The following is a 21,310-nucleotide window of genomic DNA, read 5'->3' on the forward strand; positions in this document are numbered from 1 at the left end:
GCACACAAAGACACAACTAAAAGAGAATTACAGACCAATATTGTTCATGAACATTGATGCAAAAGTACTCAATAAAATAATAGCAAATAAAATTCAAGAATATATTCTTTAACAGGTATTTACACCAGCACATTTGCTGCCTCTAACTCACTATTTTTGTCTCCAACAAAGTCTTGACTGAATTTTTTTGTGACTTAAATTTTTCATGTTTATTCTATTACAAATATATGTGACAAACATACATATTTAAGTATGTATTCCCCAAATAGCTATCCTATACTATTATTAAAGATTCTATGAATTTGAAAGAGAGCAAGTCAGGTAAAGGGGAGAGTTTGGGGGACAAAAGGAAATGGAAGCATGATGTAAATATAATCTAAAAAAACCACAAAAGAAATGTTTATAAAAACTAAAAAACACACTCAGCATATAATTTATGTAAACAATAGAAGCATTAAAATCTAGATATGAGCTGATCTGTTAATGGTAAAATAGATTTTTTTGATTGCAAATAAATAGTTTAATAAATGAGACCTAAGCTGGCCTTCAGTTTACTTCCTGTTTTTCCTGTAGATAATACTGGAAAGCTTGATAACAGATATAAGAAGTTGATATCAGAGCTGTTCTGTTACTTTCCAGCGGCATTGCTTAGTGAGTACTTTGGAACCAAATCACAGTTTAAGTGAACTCTGCATGAAATTATTTAAACTGTTTCTTACATTCCTATTTCCCCAAACTCTCAGTTTCTTAAACTTATTCCACTTCAGTTCGTTTGTCTTTCATGAAGCACCAACATCTGTGATTTATTCTTTCTTTAATGGGTCTCCTAATCCATGGAGTTTCTCCCATTGTTATGGGTTGAAATTACATAAGAACTCATGTTTAATTAATTCTACTATTTAGTAATGAAAGCAGCAGGCAAAGGCTGTAGCTCCAGCGAGCATGTTCATACATTATAAGGATTTCGAATTTGTAAAACAAAATCATGTACTTTACAATATGTTCAAAACACTGTGCAGAAGAAAGAAAAATGTATTTTAAAAGTGGATCTCTTCAGCTCAAAGGCAAATGATTAGAGAAAAGCAAACCTGAGCTTGAAACAATATTCCTTAATTTCCAGTCAAACAATAATGTCTCTTGTATTACTGGGAGCATCCTACAAAGCCTCTGTTTTCTTCATGCCTTTGATATGTACAAATTATGATTTAATATTTATGCTTGAGTACATGTTACATACACAAGATTACCCTTTCACTGTAAACTTCAGTCTTCAGTGTGCTTTTCTTTGCAAGAGGAGGCGAATAATTCCCTGGCGGATCTGCTTGTTTTTGGCGCTGTAAATGATGGGGTTCATCACAGGAGGTGCCAACAAGTAGATATTGGCCATGAGAACATGGACCAATGGAGAGGCATGCTTGGCAAAGCGGTGAGTCATAGACAAACCAACCATGGGAACATAGAGAACCAGAACCGCCAACATGTGGGACACACAGTTGTTGAGAGCTCGGAGTCGCTCAGTCCAAGTGGCTGTGTTCAAGATACTTTTCAGGATGAGAGCATAGGAGAGTATAATGAGCAGAGGGTCTAATACAATAATGAGCAGGACCAGAGCAAATCCATACCAGCTGTTGACCCTGATGTCAGCACAGACTAGGTGAATCATATCCTGATGGAGGCAGTAGGAATGAGAAAGAAGGTGGGAATGGCAGAAGGGCAAGCGCTTGAGTAGAAAAAGGGAGGGAAGAACAGCTAAAACACAGCGGCAAACGATAGTCAATCCAATTCTACCAATGACCTCATTGGTGAGGATGGAGGCATAATGGAGTGGGTGGCAGATGGCCACATAACGGTCAAAGGACATGGCTAATAGAATGGATGATTCCATAAAGGAGAAGCCATGGAGGAAGAAGAACTGGGCAAAGCAAGCCTCAAAGCTGATTTCCCGAATGTTGAACCAGAGAAGCTGCATGACGCTGGGAAGTGTAGTGAGAGTCAGACCCAGGTCAGTGAGGGCCAGCATGGAGAGGAAGAGGTACATGGGCTGGTGGAGAGATGGCTCTGTGTGGATGATGGTGAGGATGGTAGTGTTGCCCATAATGGAGATGGTATAGAGAAAGAAGAAGGGGATGGAGATCCAGAGATGGAAAGCCTCAAATCCAGGGATGCCCGTGAGGATGAAGTAGAAAGGATCGTGAGTGGTGTTAGTTACTTCTGACATTCTTGGTGGATACAACATGCGGTATCTGCACTCCCCATTAAGAACAGAGTCAGTACGATACTGTAAGAGAGTCATTGTTCATTCAATCAGTACAACCAAGAAGTAAACACTACAGATCACTGCTGGCAAATGCACTACTGTGTCATTCAACATCAGAAGCTGAACACTGAAGATTCTCCCATACATATCTATTCAAGATAAATTCATTTCTTTCAACTTACATTCCTTCTGCTGTGTACCAAAACGCAGCTATATATAACTTGTACTCTGATGACTGTTGTATCTGTGCACACACACACACACACACACACACACACACACACACACACACTAGCTGAAACTAATCTTATTAGGATTTTAAACAAACAAACAAATGAAATATAAGTTTTCTCTCTGTTCTACCTGAAAATCATCACAGAAAGGTGATTTTTTTAGTACCTTGCACTATTTACTCAGATACGAATTAGGAATTATTAAGGCGACTTCTAGGTATCCTGCTTCAGCCACTGTGTGGATTATAATGACAATTATTCTCTTAAGGAGCGTAGGAGTAGAACAGAACTCTTGGGGCAACACTGCAGGCTTGTTTGTACTTGAAAAGTTTAATATTCATAGGGACAGTCTGTGAGAAGTGACAAGGCGATGGACAGTAAGTAGGTCCAATAAGACAGGGAGAAGTCATGGAAACTTACTATTATTTTGCAAGCAGCTGAGAATCTAGGAGGTAATATGATAATTTAGACCAGAACTTTGGGTCAGGAAGGAAAAAGGGAGGGTAGGAAGGAAGGAAAGTAGATATGTTAAGATCAATTTATAAGGAAATGTAAAATTTAGCAATTAGATAAAAAGGGGAAAAGAAGTGATGGGAATTGTATGCAAAGAACTTTTCCATAAAAGAAATATATACAAAGGCATTTAAATGTTAATAGAGTAATGGGAAATGAAGCCAAGATGAAATAGTCTGAGGGAGTAACTGATGAGAAACTTTGGATAGCCTCCTTAACGTATTTGCAAAGCTTGTATATTGCCCTCTAGAGGATGATTCTTCTTTAAATCTAAACAAATGGTTCTTAATCTTTGGAATGTTCTGACAATGAAAACTGTGACTCTATTTATCAGGAAAAAAACCACTATTTAATTATTTCTTATGATAATGGAGTGTTAAAACCTCATGCCCCCTAAGAGGTCTATAAATGCGAAGTTTACAATTCTGGGAAAACTCACTTCAGAATTTGAACAGTAGCAGCAGCAACAACAACAACAATATATAATGGGGGGAGGGGTAGGAAATAGAAAATAAAAACAGAATGGAAGTCTTTCAATTTAAAAAGTATTACAATATTTATGTTTTTCCTGTGAGCAAATGTAATTTAAAACTAGATAATCTGTTCCATAAAAATGATATAAATTTAGGAATGGGACTTTTTTATAAGAAAGAATATTATAGAGACGTTGTAGACATAAGTGAGGATGACCAACAGAATATTAAAGTGCAAGAATGTCCATAAACCATAACAAAAGACAAGTGACCATGGCTAAGGCTGTGAGGCTGCCATAGTACTAAGTATTAATTATCTTCATTAATAGATCTATTGTTAATATTTAAAATAAATATTCTAACAAATATTCTAAACAAAACCATACTGACTAGAAAGATGACTGGTTTTGTAAAAATGTAAAGGAAAGAAATCTGAGTTAAATTATGTTGGTGCCTCCACCCACCAGCACTGTGCAAATGACAAGACTGTTCACACAACCAAGTAATAACCACATCACAGCGGCTCCTTGCAGCTGTCTAGCCTGATTCCAGCAGAACAGTACATTACTTTGTGCTGGCTCAGACACTCTTGGATAGAGTTTGGAACTCTATATCTCTTTTCTTTTCCTAGATAGTAGACACACATTTTGTTTTTAAATGTTTATGATCCTTCTCCGTTTTTGTATTTCCGCTTGTGATTGCTCATCAGTGAAATATCCATAGAAGAATATATTTTATTTTGAACGATTTGTGAGCTGACAGAACTAGATAAAAAATTGCCGATTGACAAGCTACAGGGAGAGAACCATTGAACACCAAGAGATTAGGCCTATTGTGTGATTTCCAAACACCTCTTGAACAAACAAGAAGTAACACTATAAGATGACGGACGTCCTTACTTCTTGCGGAACAATCTATCTCTCTATATCCGATAACACGGTATGCATTAAATTCTACAATGATTTATTTTGAAAAACTTCCATGTGGCCTTACAAGTGAAATTGTTGCTGCTGTTGTAGTTGAGTAATTTGGTCATCACTGGGGATGGTAGAGGGCAGGCGAGAACAATACAATTACAGCAAACTGACTGCCAACACACTGCCCTAGAACGCTATAATTTTAACTCAGTTAACGAGTATGTGACTGATGTTTGGCATTCTCAATAAGAAAGAACATTGACTGAAGAAAAAAGAGTTTTTTCTTTGAAAAAACAGGAGTCTTTTTTATTTGGTTTAATTCAGCTAAAATAAAGTTTGTTTAGTACTTGTTCAAAGGAACTGATTCAGTCCAGTGATGAAGGCTTTCTCTCTCACACACACTGCTGTGAATTTGAACTGTTTCATCTTCTTTTAAAAGCCAATGTGAAATAATAGTTTTATTATGACACACCCATATGTATGTGTACACCATACATTGTTTATGTTCACATACTTCATACCAACCTTTTTTGTTTCCTTTCTTCTTGTAAGTAGTCCATAGTTATTCTACATGAGGAAGAACATGTGAATGACTTTCTTCCCACACCATCTTGATTGTCTGTTTTACCCTTCCTTTACTTCACATTGCCCCTCAACTTTGTCATGCTTACACACACACACACACACACACACACACACACACACACACACACACACATTTTGGCTTTGAATATGATAGAAAATTTTGTATGAAAAGCTAGGAAATCTTGCTGAAAGCAGTTTACCAGGTTCTCTGTAGTATGAGTAGAAATTTAAAAGGACAGAGAAAGGTTAAGATAGTAAACCAGGATCTGATATGAATATGAATCCTCTCTAGCCCGACAGAGGTGGGCCTGCTTGTAGGGATGATGGGAACTGAGGCAGAAATGGGGTAAAAACCAGTGCTCTGGTGGAAGAACAGAGCTTTCACAAGGTCTTTAATCCAGGGAAAGACACCATTAGTTTTTCTGTTAGCACAGGGTTTATGGGCAGGTCCCCGGAAAAAAGTATAGAATTAGTGGACAGCACATTTTCTGAAGGGAGGGATGCATTTGTGGGTGTACAAACATGTGAGTGTGTGTGAATACAGACATGTGAGTAATTGCATGTATTTGAGCATGAGTATCCATGCATATGTGACACCCAAGGGTAGACATAGAGCAAGGGGATATGTGTTAAGGAAAAACAGAAACATACAGAAGCAAAGAAGGAAGTGAGAGAAGGAGGAAGAAAGAGAGGAGAACCGGGCTTGGTACTGGTAAAATGTGGCAATGCTCTTTCTCTGATTTACAATCTATTGAGTAATTCTGCAGATGGGCCAGTTCCTTAGCCAACCCTACCACTTGAGGCTAGGATTCCTGCATTCTTGTGGGATAGTTAATTTAGCTCTCCATGCTCTTTCTAGTCCTGCTTCTTCTAGACCTCATTCTTGTGTGCTGAGGTCTGGATTGAGAAACTGGCAAACACTCAGGAAACTAACTCTCACTTAGAGGGAACTGTATTGTCCAGTCTCCTATTGGTGCATGCTAGTTTCCGATCCTTCCTTTTATCTATTTTCTTGTTTCCCCAGAACCGATATCTTTCAAAGACATTTGATAAGACTTTTGTAGAGCAGAAAGGATGGCAAAATAGAAGCAACTTTCTAGGGCAAGAATCTGATAACACAGAACAGGACACACAGGTTCCATGGAGCACAGGATAAGGACAGCTGTGCCACTCTTAGCATCACTGGGAGTGTGATTAAATCTCTGCATAAACTGCTTCATGTTTTCTACCCACCACATTCCCCTCCAGCCCCACTTCTCCGTGGCACACCTCTGAAACAGGTCTGCTTACTTCTTCCTCATTCCTATGGAATAACTTCTGTCTCACTCACCACTTCTCTTCTTATTGCTATCCATTTTGGGAGTAATCCAGCCTCACTGAGTACTCACTGTGCTCTTTGGTCCATGTCTGCAAGTGATTTTTATATGGATGAAGATCTCAGGCTGGAATGTAGAAGACCATTGGGGAGATTAATCCAGGACTTTATAGGAATGTACAGATTGTACAAGCCTCAAGGGAGAGAATCAGGAAGCCTCTGTTCGCAAGAGGTGTGTGTACTGTGTTGTGAAGCTGGAAACCTGAGAATTCAGATGTGAGAGCACATGATTTGGCTCTGGATGGAAAGCACACTCTCTGGAAAACTAGTGCCAAGGACTTATTATATAAGGGCAGGATATCGTAGGGGTCAAGGAGAGAAGTTAAAATTTAAGTCTTTATGCTTAACAGGGAAGAATTGTGTTCTTTCCTTAAACAGAAATTCTAGTCTTGAACTTCAGATTTATGCTCAATTTATTGAAAAGTTCTTATTTATCATCCAAGCTTAAATTCAAAATGCTAAAATTATTTATATGAATTCCTATTCTGCCTGCTTGTAACAGAAAGCTTAGGACAGAGATAAAATGATTTGAGATGGTTATAAAGATGTGAAGTCAAGAAATAAAATAGTTTGTCTTCAGTAAGTGCAGACCCCTAACTTGAAAAAGGAAAACTAAATAGCAGCAGCAAACAGAATTGTCCTCAGTAACATTTCTTGAGCATTCTGTATTCATCAGCAGTTGAGGAAGCAGGCATTTGAGAGTCTGCTGATCCTCTGAGTTTACGTAACAATGGTCTAACCCATATTCTAACAGAGGCTTCTATCAATGAATGTTAGTCTCCCTCTCATTCTGGTTTTGAGGACTGTCCACAGTTGGAGAAAAGTTACCCTATAACCAAATTCAGAGCCCATGTAGCCTGAAGATGGTGAGAGGTGTCCAAATCTCTTGGGAGATTCATAAGTCTTTAGGCAAATGGACTGTGTTCCCTTTCAATGACCTGCAGGAAATAGGTGTGACATGGACACACATTACTTCCTCCCCAGGAAGACAGGATCTCTACCCAGGCATGAAGGAACTGTTTATATAAAAAATTATGTTCACATTGTTCATATATGCTGAAAACAATAATTAGTGCAATAAAATTTAGAGGCAGCTTTGTATTTGTCGTATTAACAAAATCCACGAATATTGAAAGACTCTGGTTAGCAGATAAATGGGTGTGATTTATTTGGAGGATAATGACAATGCATTACCTATAAAATTTATAAGTTTACAGAAATATTTATGCAGCAATTCCATCTCCAGAAATTACATTGACAAATTCAGTTAGCCACATAAAATTGACACATTACACGTGAGAACTTTTGATTACAATACTTTTTGTAAGACTACATAGAAACAGATACCCCAGAAAACTACAAACAAATACTGATAAGCACAATATACCAGAATTCAGTGAATTAAACATATGAATATAAAAATAAATGCCAAACCTTTTCACATACAGGCTATGAGAGATCTAAAGGACATACCCATACATATATTAAACATCAAAGTGGAGGACAGCACATGGATTTTGATGGAAAACAGTGTTAGAAGCAAATGATTGTCCTTTTACAGTGATCATCAGAAAATATTTGTTGAGTATTGTATACTTGATTTCTCCCCAAGAAAGGTTGGCTCTCTCCTCAGAATGAAGGGGCTGTGATGAGTGTCACCCAGAGACATCTGACTTAGGAGGTTTTTGCAACTTAATTTGTTAATTATTTTTAGATGACTCTATGTAGTACAGACTCATGTCAAATTTGCTCCATAGCCAAGAATGACACTGAATTTCTTCTTCTCCTGCCTCTGCTTACCAAATGCTAGAATTATAAGTTTGTACAACCACATGCCATTTTGTAAACTAACAGAGGTTATGAACCCAGGGCTTCACTAACATTAATCAAGCACTCTACCAACTGACCTATATCCTCAGACATTGTTATACTTTATTTAGCCTGCATTTCTCCCTAGTCAGTGGCAATCAGCTGTGGCTTAGATGTTCATTATAAAAAATCTTTTGTTTTTATAATTATAGACCCAATAATCACACAACTTACATACATAATTTACATATTCATCCATATATAAAAAGGAAATATAATTATTTGATGTATTTTTGATGTTTGAAGAGATAAAACAGAATTACTGAAATGTAGACCAAAAGTAAATATGTTTGGTATGCATTTTTGTTAGGAGACTAACAAAATTTCAATAGCCTTAGATATTGAGGTATCTATAGAAAGTGGGCTGAATAGTCACAATGAAAATTCTGGAGATGGGAAGTGAGGTGCTAATACTTTCATTTTCTAGTACATTGTTTGACAACCTACTCTCAACATCTCTTTTGTATCCCTCTAAATGTGGGATGCTTTTCTCTGGATTGCCCTAAAGATATCCCCTCTTATATTCTTGGCCCAGAAAAAAAACCTCTCGCTTATTTCTCTGGTTGTCTATGGGAAGGTTCTTCCTGTGGCTTTGCCAGCCTGACTTCTTCCCTACAACTCCAAATCACCATTTTTCTACAGAGTTCCACTATCACACAGAGGGTGTGAGTCTAGCCTGTGTTTGGAGTGTATACACACATCGCAAATGGGAACTTGCGGGGTCAGGTCACAGGCATAACTTCTACAGGAAGTCCTTGTCAGTCATCAGAGTCTGTAAAATGCAACATTAAAGCAAGACTTTAAATGTTTCAAATTCACATTTGTCTCAGGGTTCTATCACTGTGAAGAGACACCACGACCATGGCAACTCTTATAAAGGAAAACATTTAATTGAAGAAGCAGCTTACAGTTTCAGAGGTTTAGTCCATTATCATCATGGTTGGGAGCATGGCAGCATGCAGGCAGACATGGTGCTGGAGAAGTGGCTGAGAGTCCTACATTTTACAGGTACTAGGAAGTGGTCTGAGTGTTGCACTGAGAGAAGCTCAGCAAAAATGACCTCAAAGCCTGCCCCCCAGCGACACACTTCCTCCAATAAAGCCACACCTACTTCAACAAGGTCGTATCTCCTAATAGTTCCATTTCCTTTGGGGGCCATTTTATTTCAAACTACCATAATATTCAAAGGCTTCTTTTATTTTGTTTACTCATATGAAGATATTATAAATTCTGATTAAAACTGGGGAAGAGGGAATCATAGGTTAGAAGACAGACCAGGCACCAGTGTGACCTCTTGTGATCTAAAGGGATGACACCAACTGGCAAGCTAAGCAATAGTGGTGAGGCCACCTCGAATGCCCATTCCTGATAATGAACTTGATGCCCATAACCATCCTGGAGCCTTCATCCAATGACTGATGGAAGCAGAGGCAAATACCCACAGTTAAACACTGAACTGAACCCAAGGAACCCAGTGACAGAGAGAGAGAGAGGGAGCAGTGAACAAATTGGCGAAGAATGGGCTGGCAAAACCAGCAGAGACAGCTGATCTGAACAGGGGAGAGCTCTTGGACCCCAGACCGACAGCTGGGAGGCCAGCATGGGACTGATCCAGACCCCCTGAATGTGAGAGTCAGTGAGGAGGCCTGGGCAACCTATGGGGCCCTGAGCAGTGGATCAGTGTTTATCCCTGGAATACAAACAGACATCTTGTGTCCATAACACAAAGAGGGATGCTCTCTCAGCCTGGACTCTTAGGGGAGTGTCTGGACCCTGCCCTGAGTGAAATGACAGACTCTAGATATCCCCTATGTGGAAGGAAGTGGCGATAGGTTGGGAGGCTGGGGGGGGGACTGTGGGGGAGGTGCGGGAGGAGGGGAGGGAGAGGGAACTGGTATTGACATGTGAAACAACCTATTTAAAATAAAAATAATAAGCCGGACGGTGGTGGCACATGCCTTTAATCCCAGCACTCGGGAGGCAGAGGCAGGCAGATCTCTGTGAGTTCGAGGCTGGGCTGGACCGACAGCCTCGAAAACAATACAGAGAAACCCTGTCTCGTAAAAACCAAAAATAAAAATAAAAATAATAATAATACAAAAGAAAAAAACCTGATTCTACACTTCATTCCAGTACAAAGTGTGGCAGAGACAGAAAATATATGGAGAAAATACTCTCTCAGTGAAGTGAGCACTCCATGAGTGAAGGAACCTGGTCTCTTTTGTCATTTCTCAGTCTGGATGGTCTGGAATTGTGCTAAGTACTTTCTATTTGACTGAGTTATAGTAAGAACAAAGTGCTTGAGCTCTTACTCCACTGACATATGCTAATTGTTAATAGTTCTTACTGTGTGGTCTGTCCCAGCTAGAGTGTAACAGTAGCTCTTCGTTCTATATGCTTGAACAAGATACTTACTACAAAGAAACAGTAGATTTTTTATCTGAAGAATAAACATTATGTTAATGCTATTTGAGGCTTTGTGAGGAATTACTAAAAGAGTGGTGTATCTACTAAATATTTGTCCCTCAGTAATCTTAACTTACAAACTAATTGCTTAAAGCAACTGAAGAGTCATATTCAACAATATAAAAAGTACATAAGGAAGAAGATTGTTTCTCTGCATCTCTGTAGAATAACTTCAAAATCTTGCTTAATGCACAAGATTTATAATTTTAGATTACCTGGTGTGGGGCCATGAGTGCCTATGTGGGAAAACCTCTTTGAACTCCTCAAAACTCAAGTATCAGTTTACCTACTGTGGAATTCAGAGATTCAGGAGGATGAAACAATGGTTATTTTCTTTCTCTCCCTAGTGTAGGGAGTTTAATAGGTCTCTTGGGTATCTTTCAAATTGCAGTTTCATTTTTCTGATGAAGAATGATGTGTTTAAAAGAAACAATCTTGTATGTTCCCCAAGCTTTGGAAAATAATATATTTAGGCAAGCATGCCTCACAACGCGGCAAATAATACCATTGATTTTGTGAACTGATCCATCACAAATAACCCATGTTCTTGTCATTACATTCTAGTTCATTATCAAACTCGAATTCCCTTCTACTAGACACTGGGTTTTTAAAGAAAAACTTATTTTGTTTTAGTGGTGTGGTGTGGTGTGGTGTGGTGTGTGTGTGTGTGTGTGTGTGTGTGTGTGTGTGTGTGTGTATGTTGAAGTACAGATGCCTATGGAGGCTAGAAAAGTGATCCCCTTTGATCTGGAGCTGAAGGCAATTGTGAACTGTGAACCTAATGTGGGTGCTAGAAACAGAACATAGATTCTGTATGAGAGCGGTATGCACTCTTTACTACTGAACAGTTCCTAGACAGTGTATTTTAAGCTTACATCAGTTATAGAACATAAACTTGGATAACCTGTGACTATAGGAACAAACTAAACATCCTCCTTCTTCCACTAAACTCTGAGCCTCTTCTCTGACAGCATTCTGATGATGCCACGGCGGATCTCTTTAGTCTTAATGCTGTAGACAATGGGATTGATGACAGGGGGGAAGAAAAGATAAGCATTGGCCATCATGGTTTGTAGCAGAGGAGATGCATGATGTGCAAAGCGATGTACCATAGACAAGCCAATCATAGGTACATAATAAGCAAGCACAGCACAGACATGTGAGCCACATGTGTTGAGTGCTTTCTTCCGCCCTTCTCCTGTGGCAATGCCCAGTACTGTATGGAGTATAAGCCCATAGGACACCACAATGAGCAATGAATCTAGTCCAAAAGTGGAGGTAACAATGAAAAGTCCATAGATATTGTTGATAGAAATGTCCCCACAAGGTAAGTGGATAAGATTTGGGTGGAGGCAATAGGAATGAGAGAGGGCATTATGGCCACAGAAGGGCAGTCTCTGTAACAGTATAGGCAACGGGGCCATTAGTATAACACTTTTCAGTCCAATGACAGCTCCTGTGCCAGAGATGCGAGGCAGTGTCAAGATAGTTGTATAACGTAGTGGGCTGTAGATGGCTACAAAGCGGTCCACAGACATGGCTAACAGCACAGCTGACTCCATAATGGAGAAAGAGTGGATGAAAAACATTTGGAGAAGGCATGCTTCAAAGGTAATCTCGGAAGTGTCAAAAAGGAAGATACCTAACACCGTTGGTAGAGTGGAGGCAGAGACACCAACCTCAGCCAATGCCAGCATGGCAAGAAAGAGATACATGGGCTGATGCAGGGAAGCATCTGTTCTGATGACATGAAGAATTGTGCCATTCCCAAGGAAGATGATGATGTACATCAGGCAGAAGGGGATGGATATCCAGATGTGCTTTGTCTCCAGTCCTGGGATGCCAACCAAAATGAATGCTGTAGGTAAGAACCCCACAGAGCTATTGGAATTCTTCATATTGAAATCTCATTCCATGGGGGCAGTGCCACCTCAAAAGTCAGGAACAAGCCAGTAAGATTACATTATGTTGAAAAAAATGTTTTGGGCATCAAGGAAAGTGAAGACAAAAACAAACTTTGATTCATGTGATCAAAGATCTTGTTTTTGAAAATTGGCAGATGATTCCCATTAAGATATTTTCATTTGGAAGAAGTTTCCGTTTCTGTCATAAAGAAGTTATAGATAAAGAAAAATATGCATCCAAACTGCAGTGTACCTTAGGTCAGCTAAGAGGGAAACGACTGTCTTCTGTTGCTGTGGACACTCCTAGCTGGAGAAAGCTACTAGGGAGACAAACCTATACACAATCCCAGAATAAGGTATCTACTAATGTTTGTAATAGATCAATAGTAGTTACTTGTAAACATTTAAGTATAAGACAACTTTAAAATCCCCAACGAATTGCTAGTGGATAGTGGAGGACCAAGTCAAGGCTGAGACTATGACAATGACTACAGCCCAGAGTCAATTACTAGAAGGACTGCCTGCAAATGACCAGATGATTGAGAAGGAATCAGGGACCACGTTTGCTGATTTGTAAAAGATGTCATGGTTATTGAAAATACTGTGATGATCACTCCCAGAATCTTTGACTGCTAATCTTAAAAAATTACTAATCTTAACCATTAGGATTTCTTTGTCTTAGACATGTCTCTGACCTTACAACAGTAGCAATACTAAGAGCCTAAGCAAACTTTCAATAAATTCTTTCTGGGTAAGGAGATGTTGTCAGAAGATGAAAAACCATCTTCCTAGAATGAGTAGAGCTTTCTCTGGGTCAGCACAGCAATACAAGAGCATCCTGGACAGGTAATATAGGAGGGAGTACTCATGGTAGATTTTTAACTCATTTATCAATGTGCTCTGTGTGCATGCTCACCCACTCACCCATACACCCTGCTTACCTAGTCACACAGGCACAAGCCTTAATTTTCTGATACAAATTCTATTACAGCTGTTATAACAGAAAGAACTCATTATCCCACACTGGGCATTATTAAGTTTATCTGCCTTGCTAATCTATACCCAATAAACATTTCTCCCCACTAATTACCATACATGGTGGAGAATGCATAGAGTCCTAACTTACTTAGGAAACCTCTGCAACTTTTAACCACAAAACACAGAGGGCACTTGTGCTTCTGCTCCTGTTGAGACATGGCTATGAAGGATGCTAAGTGCTTCTCAGTTATATCACATCCTAGAACGTGAAAGTTCAGGATACTATTAAAGGATCCTAGAAAGGGAATTTGATTTACTTTAAAAAGGCAGAGGAAGTTTTACTCAGAAAGTAGCTGCTGTGAGGATCAGCAGAAAGTTTTCAGGTTTAGTGGAGAAGTTAAATGTATCCTGCAGGGGTGTCCAACCTGCTCACTGCGGGGTGCATGCAGCTGGCGGTAGCTATGCATTTGAACCAACACAAAATCATAAACCCACTTAAAACACTATGAAGATTTCCTTATAACTTAATTTTGCAGTTCTTAATTATGAACTTTGTAAATGATGCTGTCAAAAGGTTGAGCATGCCTGACAGGGGAAAAAAAGTCACTGCCACAGTCAATGTGTGACATAGCATTTTCTCAAACACTGAATTAAGACATTGAGAGAATGAAAAATTGACACATTAGGATATTAAAATCATTGTCTATATAACATTTTATGAAAAAATCAAATATATCAATGAAAAAGCACCCTTCTCCTTTTTCTCCTGCATGTAGGATCCCTGGTACCTATCACTCTCCGATGCGGTTTAACTCAGTATATATCAGATTTGAGAAAGGTCTTTATGGTGGGCAGTGCTGCAAATTAAGGTGGGGAGAGTCAGGAACAAATAACTTACCTCAGAGAAAGTGATCACACACACAAGAGAATGTTTTAAAACACAAGCCTCAACATTTAGCTTCTTAAGTGGACCAAGTAATAGACTCCTGGATTAAACATCATTGACTTGCTTTACTGAATCCTTGATCCTACTAGACTCATATCTTGCTTGCCACACTTCAAGAGACTTGATTGTGAACAGACCAATTCTGAGAACAAGAGAACCTCTTTCATTATCTTTTCCAGCCCTTTGTTCTTGGCTGATTTTTTGCTTTTACATTTCTGCTTCCTTCTCATCCTTGCTCTCCCATAACAATGGTTACACAGGGGCAGCTATTCTTGGAAGGGATCTAAACACAGTTGTTATCCTGAGTTTAGGATATGTTACAAAAGTTGGGAGGTGATGAAAGGGATCATTTAGCAGTGAAGATTAAAAATAAACAGCATTTAAGAGGATAATAATTTAGAAACTATCAGCAGAAAGAAGGGAATATAATATACTGAATTGCACAGTACTATGACTGCACAGAGTGGGAGGTGGCTCCTATGCTAAGTGCTTCTTCCCTTATTTGTATGTATATTTGTTTCATTGCTGTTAAAGACAGCAGTGTAGCTATCTGCTTCATACAGGGTCTGAGTAGTTATCATGAGCTTTTAGCAGCAAGCAATTGTTAGCATTCGTTGCCCACTATTCCCTTTTAAAAGAATTCTCCAAGAGATCATTAGTTTATACCCAATTTTCTAATTAAACTATTCTTTCCTATCACAACCTCACTGATACCTTCACAGCATCTGTGAGGGAAACAAGAACACAAGGAGTCCCTAGTAATAGATCAGCTTCTGAAAAGATGTGTGGGTTGCATGGGGAACCCCAAGTGATACACCAGAAGAACTATTTCCAGAACTTATGACTTCTGACATTGTTTTGTTAACTTGCTGTTAGCTGTCATCAGCCTTAGGAAGTGCTTCCTCTCATTCTACCTCACATGTCCAGGAAGTGAGAGGGATGTGCCTTTTCGTAGGAAGAAATATACAGAGTTTTGACCTCAGAAGCATGTGAGAGTCTTCTTGAAGCTGCTTTAAGATACAGAGCTGGGAGACCATAGGTTTGATACTTACCACTCAATATCAGGTTGGACCAAGGAAGCTCACTTTGACAAGTCCTTCACTGTGGTAAGTATATCATTCTTATCTTCATAATTCTATGGCTAGAATGATGTCTTGCATCTTTTTAAACTGAAACACAATCTCTGTGAGAGGAGCAATAGTGACAGAGACAGGTTCCCTTAGGATCAATTAACTAAGTAATCATACCACTTTCTCAATATCAGATGCCCCTAAGGAAACTAACATTGTATGAAAATGGATGTGGGTATATTTATCTTCTATTATAATTGCATAAGTAATACATAGAAATTACTTAGAACATTTTACATCCTTACAATGTAAAATGAAAGTAAACACTTGGAGAATATTATATTATCTGAAAATAGTCATATAAAAATTAAAGTCAGAAAAAAATTACAAAAGGCCAAGGAAAGCAAGTGGATGAAGGGATGACAAGAAGACCTTAGCCAAACATACAATTTTATAGTTAAATAAGAAGAACAAATTCTGGAGTTCTATTATTGTATAATATGGTAGCTATTGTTAGCAGTAATACACTGTCTCTTCTAAAATAGACAACAAATAGTGTTTTGAATACTATCACCACACAGAAATACTAGAGATCTAAGGGATAGCTATGCTACATTATCTTGACTCAATCATTATCCAATGTATGACTGTGTTGAAAGACCACATAAGTATGTTTAATTATTGCATCAGTACAGATAAAATACTATTTAAACATAAACATTTTAAGAGAAAATAAAAATACATTTTGTCTTAACACATAATCCAGTTTTAATAATTACTAAGATTGTTTGGGAAGTGTTCTATTGTGCCACTAGTTTTACAAGTGATGAGGAGGCTGTGGATAGTTGTACAGTTAGCAAAAAAGATGCTTTAAATAATAGGATATACATGAATATACACAAGATCTAGGTATCATAAATCAAGAGTGTCCTGAGAGACTTAGAAAATGGTAGGGGAACTCATAGAAGAAATTCTTTATTAAGTATAATAACACAACAAATATGAAGACATATTCTGACAACTTACACAGCCTGGACACAATATCTATCATCCTGCAAATATAGGTATTAAGGTCCACATTGAGAAACTGAGTTCAGCGTATAGGTTAAATAATAAAAAAAATACTCAACAGGTGCTATTGGAGAAGATATAGAGCATTCTATAAAGATCAACATGAATGTGAACATCAATTGAGTCTTCAAGGAAATGTTCATTCATTAATGCAAGGAATTGCTGAGGTGTTTTCTCAAAAGATGGGTAGCAGAATATCCAGGTGACACACCAAAGTGGTAGCTAGTCCTTCTGTATGCCAGGAATAAATACTGCTTCACTCTCCTAGGTCTCAATATTGCCAAGGCCTCCTCTTTGTCACCCAGGTTCAGTGGGAGGGTGTCTGGATCAGGCCCATGCTGGCCCCTCAGTCATCAGTCTGGGGTCTATGTCTTCCCCTTGTTTAGGTCAGCTGCTTCTGTGGATTTGCCAGACTGATCTTGATTCCTTTGGTCATGACTCTTCTTTGCAACTGGGTTCTACAATTCGGTTCACAGCTGTGGGTCTTTAAAAAGAAAAGAACACTAAATTATTTTAATTTAGAAAGATGATTCTATTTATTTATTGTGGGTGTGAATCTGAGTGCTTCAGATTCTTACAAAGTCTAGAAGACAGCATCAAATCCCTTGACACTGGAGACACAAGTTATTGTGAACCACCTGTTGTGGGTGCTGGGAACCAAACTTTTGTCCTTTGGTATAGCAATACATCCTCTTAATTGATATGCCAGCTACTCCCTGTTCTTTTTCTTGTTTGAGCAAAACAAAACACACTGTCTTGAATATTGCTAAAGAGAATTTTTCATTCAAGTGTCTGTCATGATAAGGAAACATTAGATTATAGATCTAGGTCAAGGCTGGGCATTGGAACAGTTGGATTAAGAGCATATGAGCAAACGTAGATTGACACCTATGATACATCAAATGTTTGCTCCCTATACACTAATCAACACAAGATACATTCAAGTTTTCTGGATTTGAAGCTAATAGTTCTTTCTCTCTTCCCACTTTGCTTTTGGTGATACGACTGGTTTAAGGGCCTCTAATTGATTGTCTAGGGTTACTTAACATTTTCTTTGAGGAAAGAGTTGTGGTAACTCTTGGCGAATCTGCTTGTTCTTAGCACTGTAGATGATGGGACTGAGCATCAGTGGTACCTGAAGATAGATATTGGTGAGGAGCAGACGAATAGCAGGTGCAGCATGCTTCATGAAGAGATGTAACAGAGCCACACTGAACACAGGCACAAATACAAAAGAACTGCACACATTTGTGAAACACAGGTGTTGAGAGCCTCCTCAGGCCCTTCCCAGAGGTAAAGTTCAGTCCTGTTTACAGGATCAGCACATAAGAGACAAGAATGAGCAGTGAGTCCAGTCCAAAAGTGTAAGTCACGAAGCAGAGTCCCACAATGCTGTTGAGATGAGTGTCCCTACAAGGCAGCTGTATTAGATCTGAATGCAGACAACAAGTGTGGGGCAGCACATTGTGGCCACAGAAAGGCAGACACTTTAGGAGAAACTGCAGGGGGAGCATGAGAAACAGACTCTACAGTCCAAGTGTAACACTGGTACCAGCGATATTGGGAAAGGTCAGGATGGCGATACAGCAAAGTGGGTTGTGTTTGGCGACAAAGGAATCCACAGGCATGGCTAAGAGAACTCCTGATTCCATGATGGAAAATGAATGTATGGAGAACATCTGCAAAAGGCAGGCTTCAAAGCTGATTTTATTGGCAGCAAAAAGAAAGATGCTGAGCACAGTAGACAAGGTAGAGACACCAAGCTCAGAGAAGGCCAGCATAGCCGAGAACAAGTACATCAGCTGGTGTAGAGAACTGCTTTTCCTGATCCCAGCTGGAATGAAGATATTGCCCACAATGGCTATAATATAAGTGAAACAGAATTGGAAGACCAGCCAGGGGTACATTGCCTCCACACCAGGGAGACCAGTCAGCAGAAACTATTTTGGGGTGAATTGGCTGCTATTCAACACTTCCCTGTCCCTGACACCTGGGGACTTCGGTTGGTTCAGGGACAGTAATGCAACCTGACATAAAAATCAGCTTATTGTAGGTGAAGAAAACCTGATTTTTTTGGTCTTTTTGGTCTACCAATTCATTTCTCTCCTTATATGTTATGACCAAATCAATGTGATCATCAGTGCAATAAAAATGTGGTATGACTCACAGGCAGCTGTGTATCTAGAAGATGATATGACAGGGAACCAGCAAAGAGATTATTCTCGCTGATGTTATTGATAATGATTCCTGGAGACTCTGGCCATCAGGGGATCGGAGCCAGCAGAAAGACAGTCTTACCGTGACCTCAAGGAAGTAACTCCGGAAGGACTACAGATGGTGAAGAAGAACTTTGAGTGGGTTGCAGATCGAGTGGAGTTACTCCTGAAGTCAGATAGCCAGTGCAGGGTTGTAGTGCTGATGGGTTCCACTTCTGACCTTGGTCACTGTGAGAAAATTAAAAAGGCTTGTGGAAACTTCGGGATTCCGTGTGAACTTCGAGTAACATCTGCCCATAAAGGACCAGATGAAACTTTGATGATTAAAGCAGAGTATGAAGGGGATGGCATACCTACTGTATTTGTCGCAGTGGCTGGCAGAAGCAATGGTTTGGGCCCAGTGGTGTCTGGTAATACTGTATATCCAGTTATCAGCTGTCCCCCCATAACACCAGACTGGGGTGCTCAGGACGTGTGGTCATCCCTTCGACTGCCTAGTGGTCTTGGCTGTTCAACTATACTTTCTCCAGAAGGATCTGCCCAGTTTGCTGCTCAGATATTTGGATTAAACAACCATTTGGTGTGGGCCAAACTTCGAGCGAGCATTTTGAACACGTGGATATCTTTAAAGCAAGCTGACAAGAAAATCAGAGAATGTAATTTGTAAAAAAAAAGTTTTTAGGAGAAACGTTACACATTCCTAGTTCAGATTAAAAAGAAAAGAATTCTAGCAAAATGATTTTGCATCAGAGAAAGCAATTCAGTTTACTACTGAACAAATGGTCCTCTAGATTTTGGGGGTTGACAAGTTGTCAGTAAGTTTTTGTTATTAATATTTTCTATCTCTTATGAATAATGATGTGTTCTCGTAACCTCGGCACACCAGAGTCTAAGCCAGAAGAACTATGTGTTGAGACCCCATACTGAAATAAAAATCTTTATGGTTAGTAAAAAAAAAAACCAAACAAACAAAAAAACTAGAGACACTATTGAGCAAAATCTGAAGGAGGAAGGAGTCAGAAAAGAGAATCATTTGTCACTATAATATTTAGTGACTCACTGAATGATAAAACCAAGTAGAATCAAGCATATCCCGCCCCCCTGCCCCCAGCAGAAACAAGTGGACCAGAAGAGGTCAGAGCATATTCTTTGAAGACTGTAGACACTGGTGTTATCAGGAGAGGGCAGCAGAGGGCTGCTTGTCAGAGTTGACCTTTCTTCTAAATTACAGTGTTAGTTTCTGGGGAGAAGGACAGTGTGTTCCACTTTTACTTCAAAAACATGTTATGGGACAGACTGTATGAGTATCAGGCATTTTACTTAAAACTGAAAGCTTGACCCCGAATACCTAACATGAAAACTGACTTGAAAATTGTTCCATACATGAAGTTCACATTGAGCCTTTGGGTTTATTATGATGCTGTTTAGCTTTTGATTATTCTGGCTTTGTGCTTCTTCAAATGTGAAAGGTGCAGAGTGGCTCAACTGTCAAACCAAACAAAACTGAGGTGCTATAAAACACAGTCTACCAGTAAGGATTTGTGCCAAAATATGACTAATTTTTCTAGACAACTGCACTCTTTTTTATCATTTTTTATTTTAATTTTAAATAGCTTGTTTTACATGTCAATCCCAGTTCCCTCTCCCTCCCCTCCTCCCGCCCCCCACACCATTCCCCCCAGCCTCCCACCCTATTGCCACTTCTTTCCGCATAGGGGATATCTAGAGTCTGTCATTTCACTCAGAGCAGGGTCCAGGCACTCCCCCTAAGAGTCCAGGCTGAGAGAGCATCCCTCTTTGTGTTATGGACACACGATGTCTGTTTGTATTCCAGGGATAGACACTGATCCACAGATCAGGGGCCCATAGGTTTCCCAGGCCTTCTCGCTGACACTCACATTTGGGGGGGTCCAGATCAGTCCTATGCTGGCCTCCCCACTGTTGGAAGAGTGAGCAGAAGGATTATGAGAGAGAGAGGATATGAATTGGTTCATGGAAATAGCGTCCTTTTAAAGTGGGTATCATTTTCTATCAGTGTTTCCTCAACTCTGTAGAATTTACTGTTTTTCATAAGGGTGCACAATTCTTTAATTTTTAATGGTTGATTACTTCATATATTTATACAAGGAATTTTAGTCTTTTCATTGTCTACCCCCACTATCATCCCACCCCTGTCATGATTAAACTCTTCTTTTCAACAGGTATCCACCCTACATTCATGCCTTCATTTTGTGTGTGATCTGAGTTTAATTATAGTTTCTTGCCTGATAACAGGTGAAAGGTTATGACAAGAGCAAAGAAGGGCACTTTAGGAGTAGCTACACCACTGAAGAAAATGGCGCTTTTTCTCCCAACAACTGTTAGCTGACAATAGGGGAGGAAAGGGACACAATTCGTAAGTATGAGAAAGCAATTGCCATAAAGTAAGCACATATAT

The 21,310-nt window shown here is 39.3% G+C and overlaps 2 protein-coding genes and 2 pseudogenes across 2 annotated transcripts; 1 reads left to right on the plus strand and 3 right to left on the minus strand.

The window, feature by feature from the left end:
• Positions 1 to 1,270: 1,270 nt before the first annotated feature.
• Positions 1,271 to 2,236, minus strand: LOC101841956 (olfactory receptor 51Q1). The gene has a single exon (XM_005087265.1). The coding sequence runs from the start codon at positions 2,234 to 2,236 to the stop codon at positions 1,271 to 1,273; it is 966 nt and encodes a 321-aa protein (XP_005087322.1).
• Positions 2,237 to 11,632: 9,396 nt separating this feature from the next.
• On the minus strand, positions 11,633 to 12,586 carry LOC101825979 (olfactory receptor 51J1). Its single transcript, XM_005087286.3, has one exon. The coding sequence runs from the start codon at positions 12,584 to 12,586 to the stop codon at positions 11,633 to 11,635; it is 954 nt and encodes a 317-aa protein (XP_005087343.3).
• Positions 12,587 to 17,699: 5,113 nt separating this feature from the next.
• LOC101825718 lies at positions 17,700 to 18,564 on the minus strand (annotated as a pseudogene).
• A 113-nt stretch (positions 18,565 to 18,677) lies between these two features.
• LOC121134024 lies at positions 18,678 to 19,566 on the plus strand (annotated as a pseudogene).
• Positions 19,567 to 21,310: the final 1,744 nt, after the last annotated feature.

The sequence above is a fragment of the Mesocricetus auratus genome, unplaced genomic scaffold (genome assembly GCF_017639785.1).
Source record: "Mesocricetus auratus isolate SY011 unplaced genomic scaffold, BCM_Maur_2.0 Super-Scaffold_4256, whole genome shotgun sequence".
Lineage (NCBI taxonomy): Eukaryota > Metazoa > Chordata > Mammalia > Rodentia > Cricetidae > Mesocricetus > Mesocricetus auratus.

Coding starts and splice junctions, on each gene's coding strand:
- LOC101841956 (XM_005087265.1), bottom strand. CDS start 2,236: ATGTTGTATCCACCAAGAATGTCAGAAGTAACTAACACCACTCACGAT.
- LOC101825979 (XM_005087286.3), bottom strand. CDS start 12,586: ATGAAGAATTCCAATAGCTCTGTGGGGTTCTTACCTACAGCATTCATT.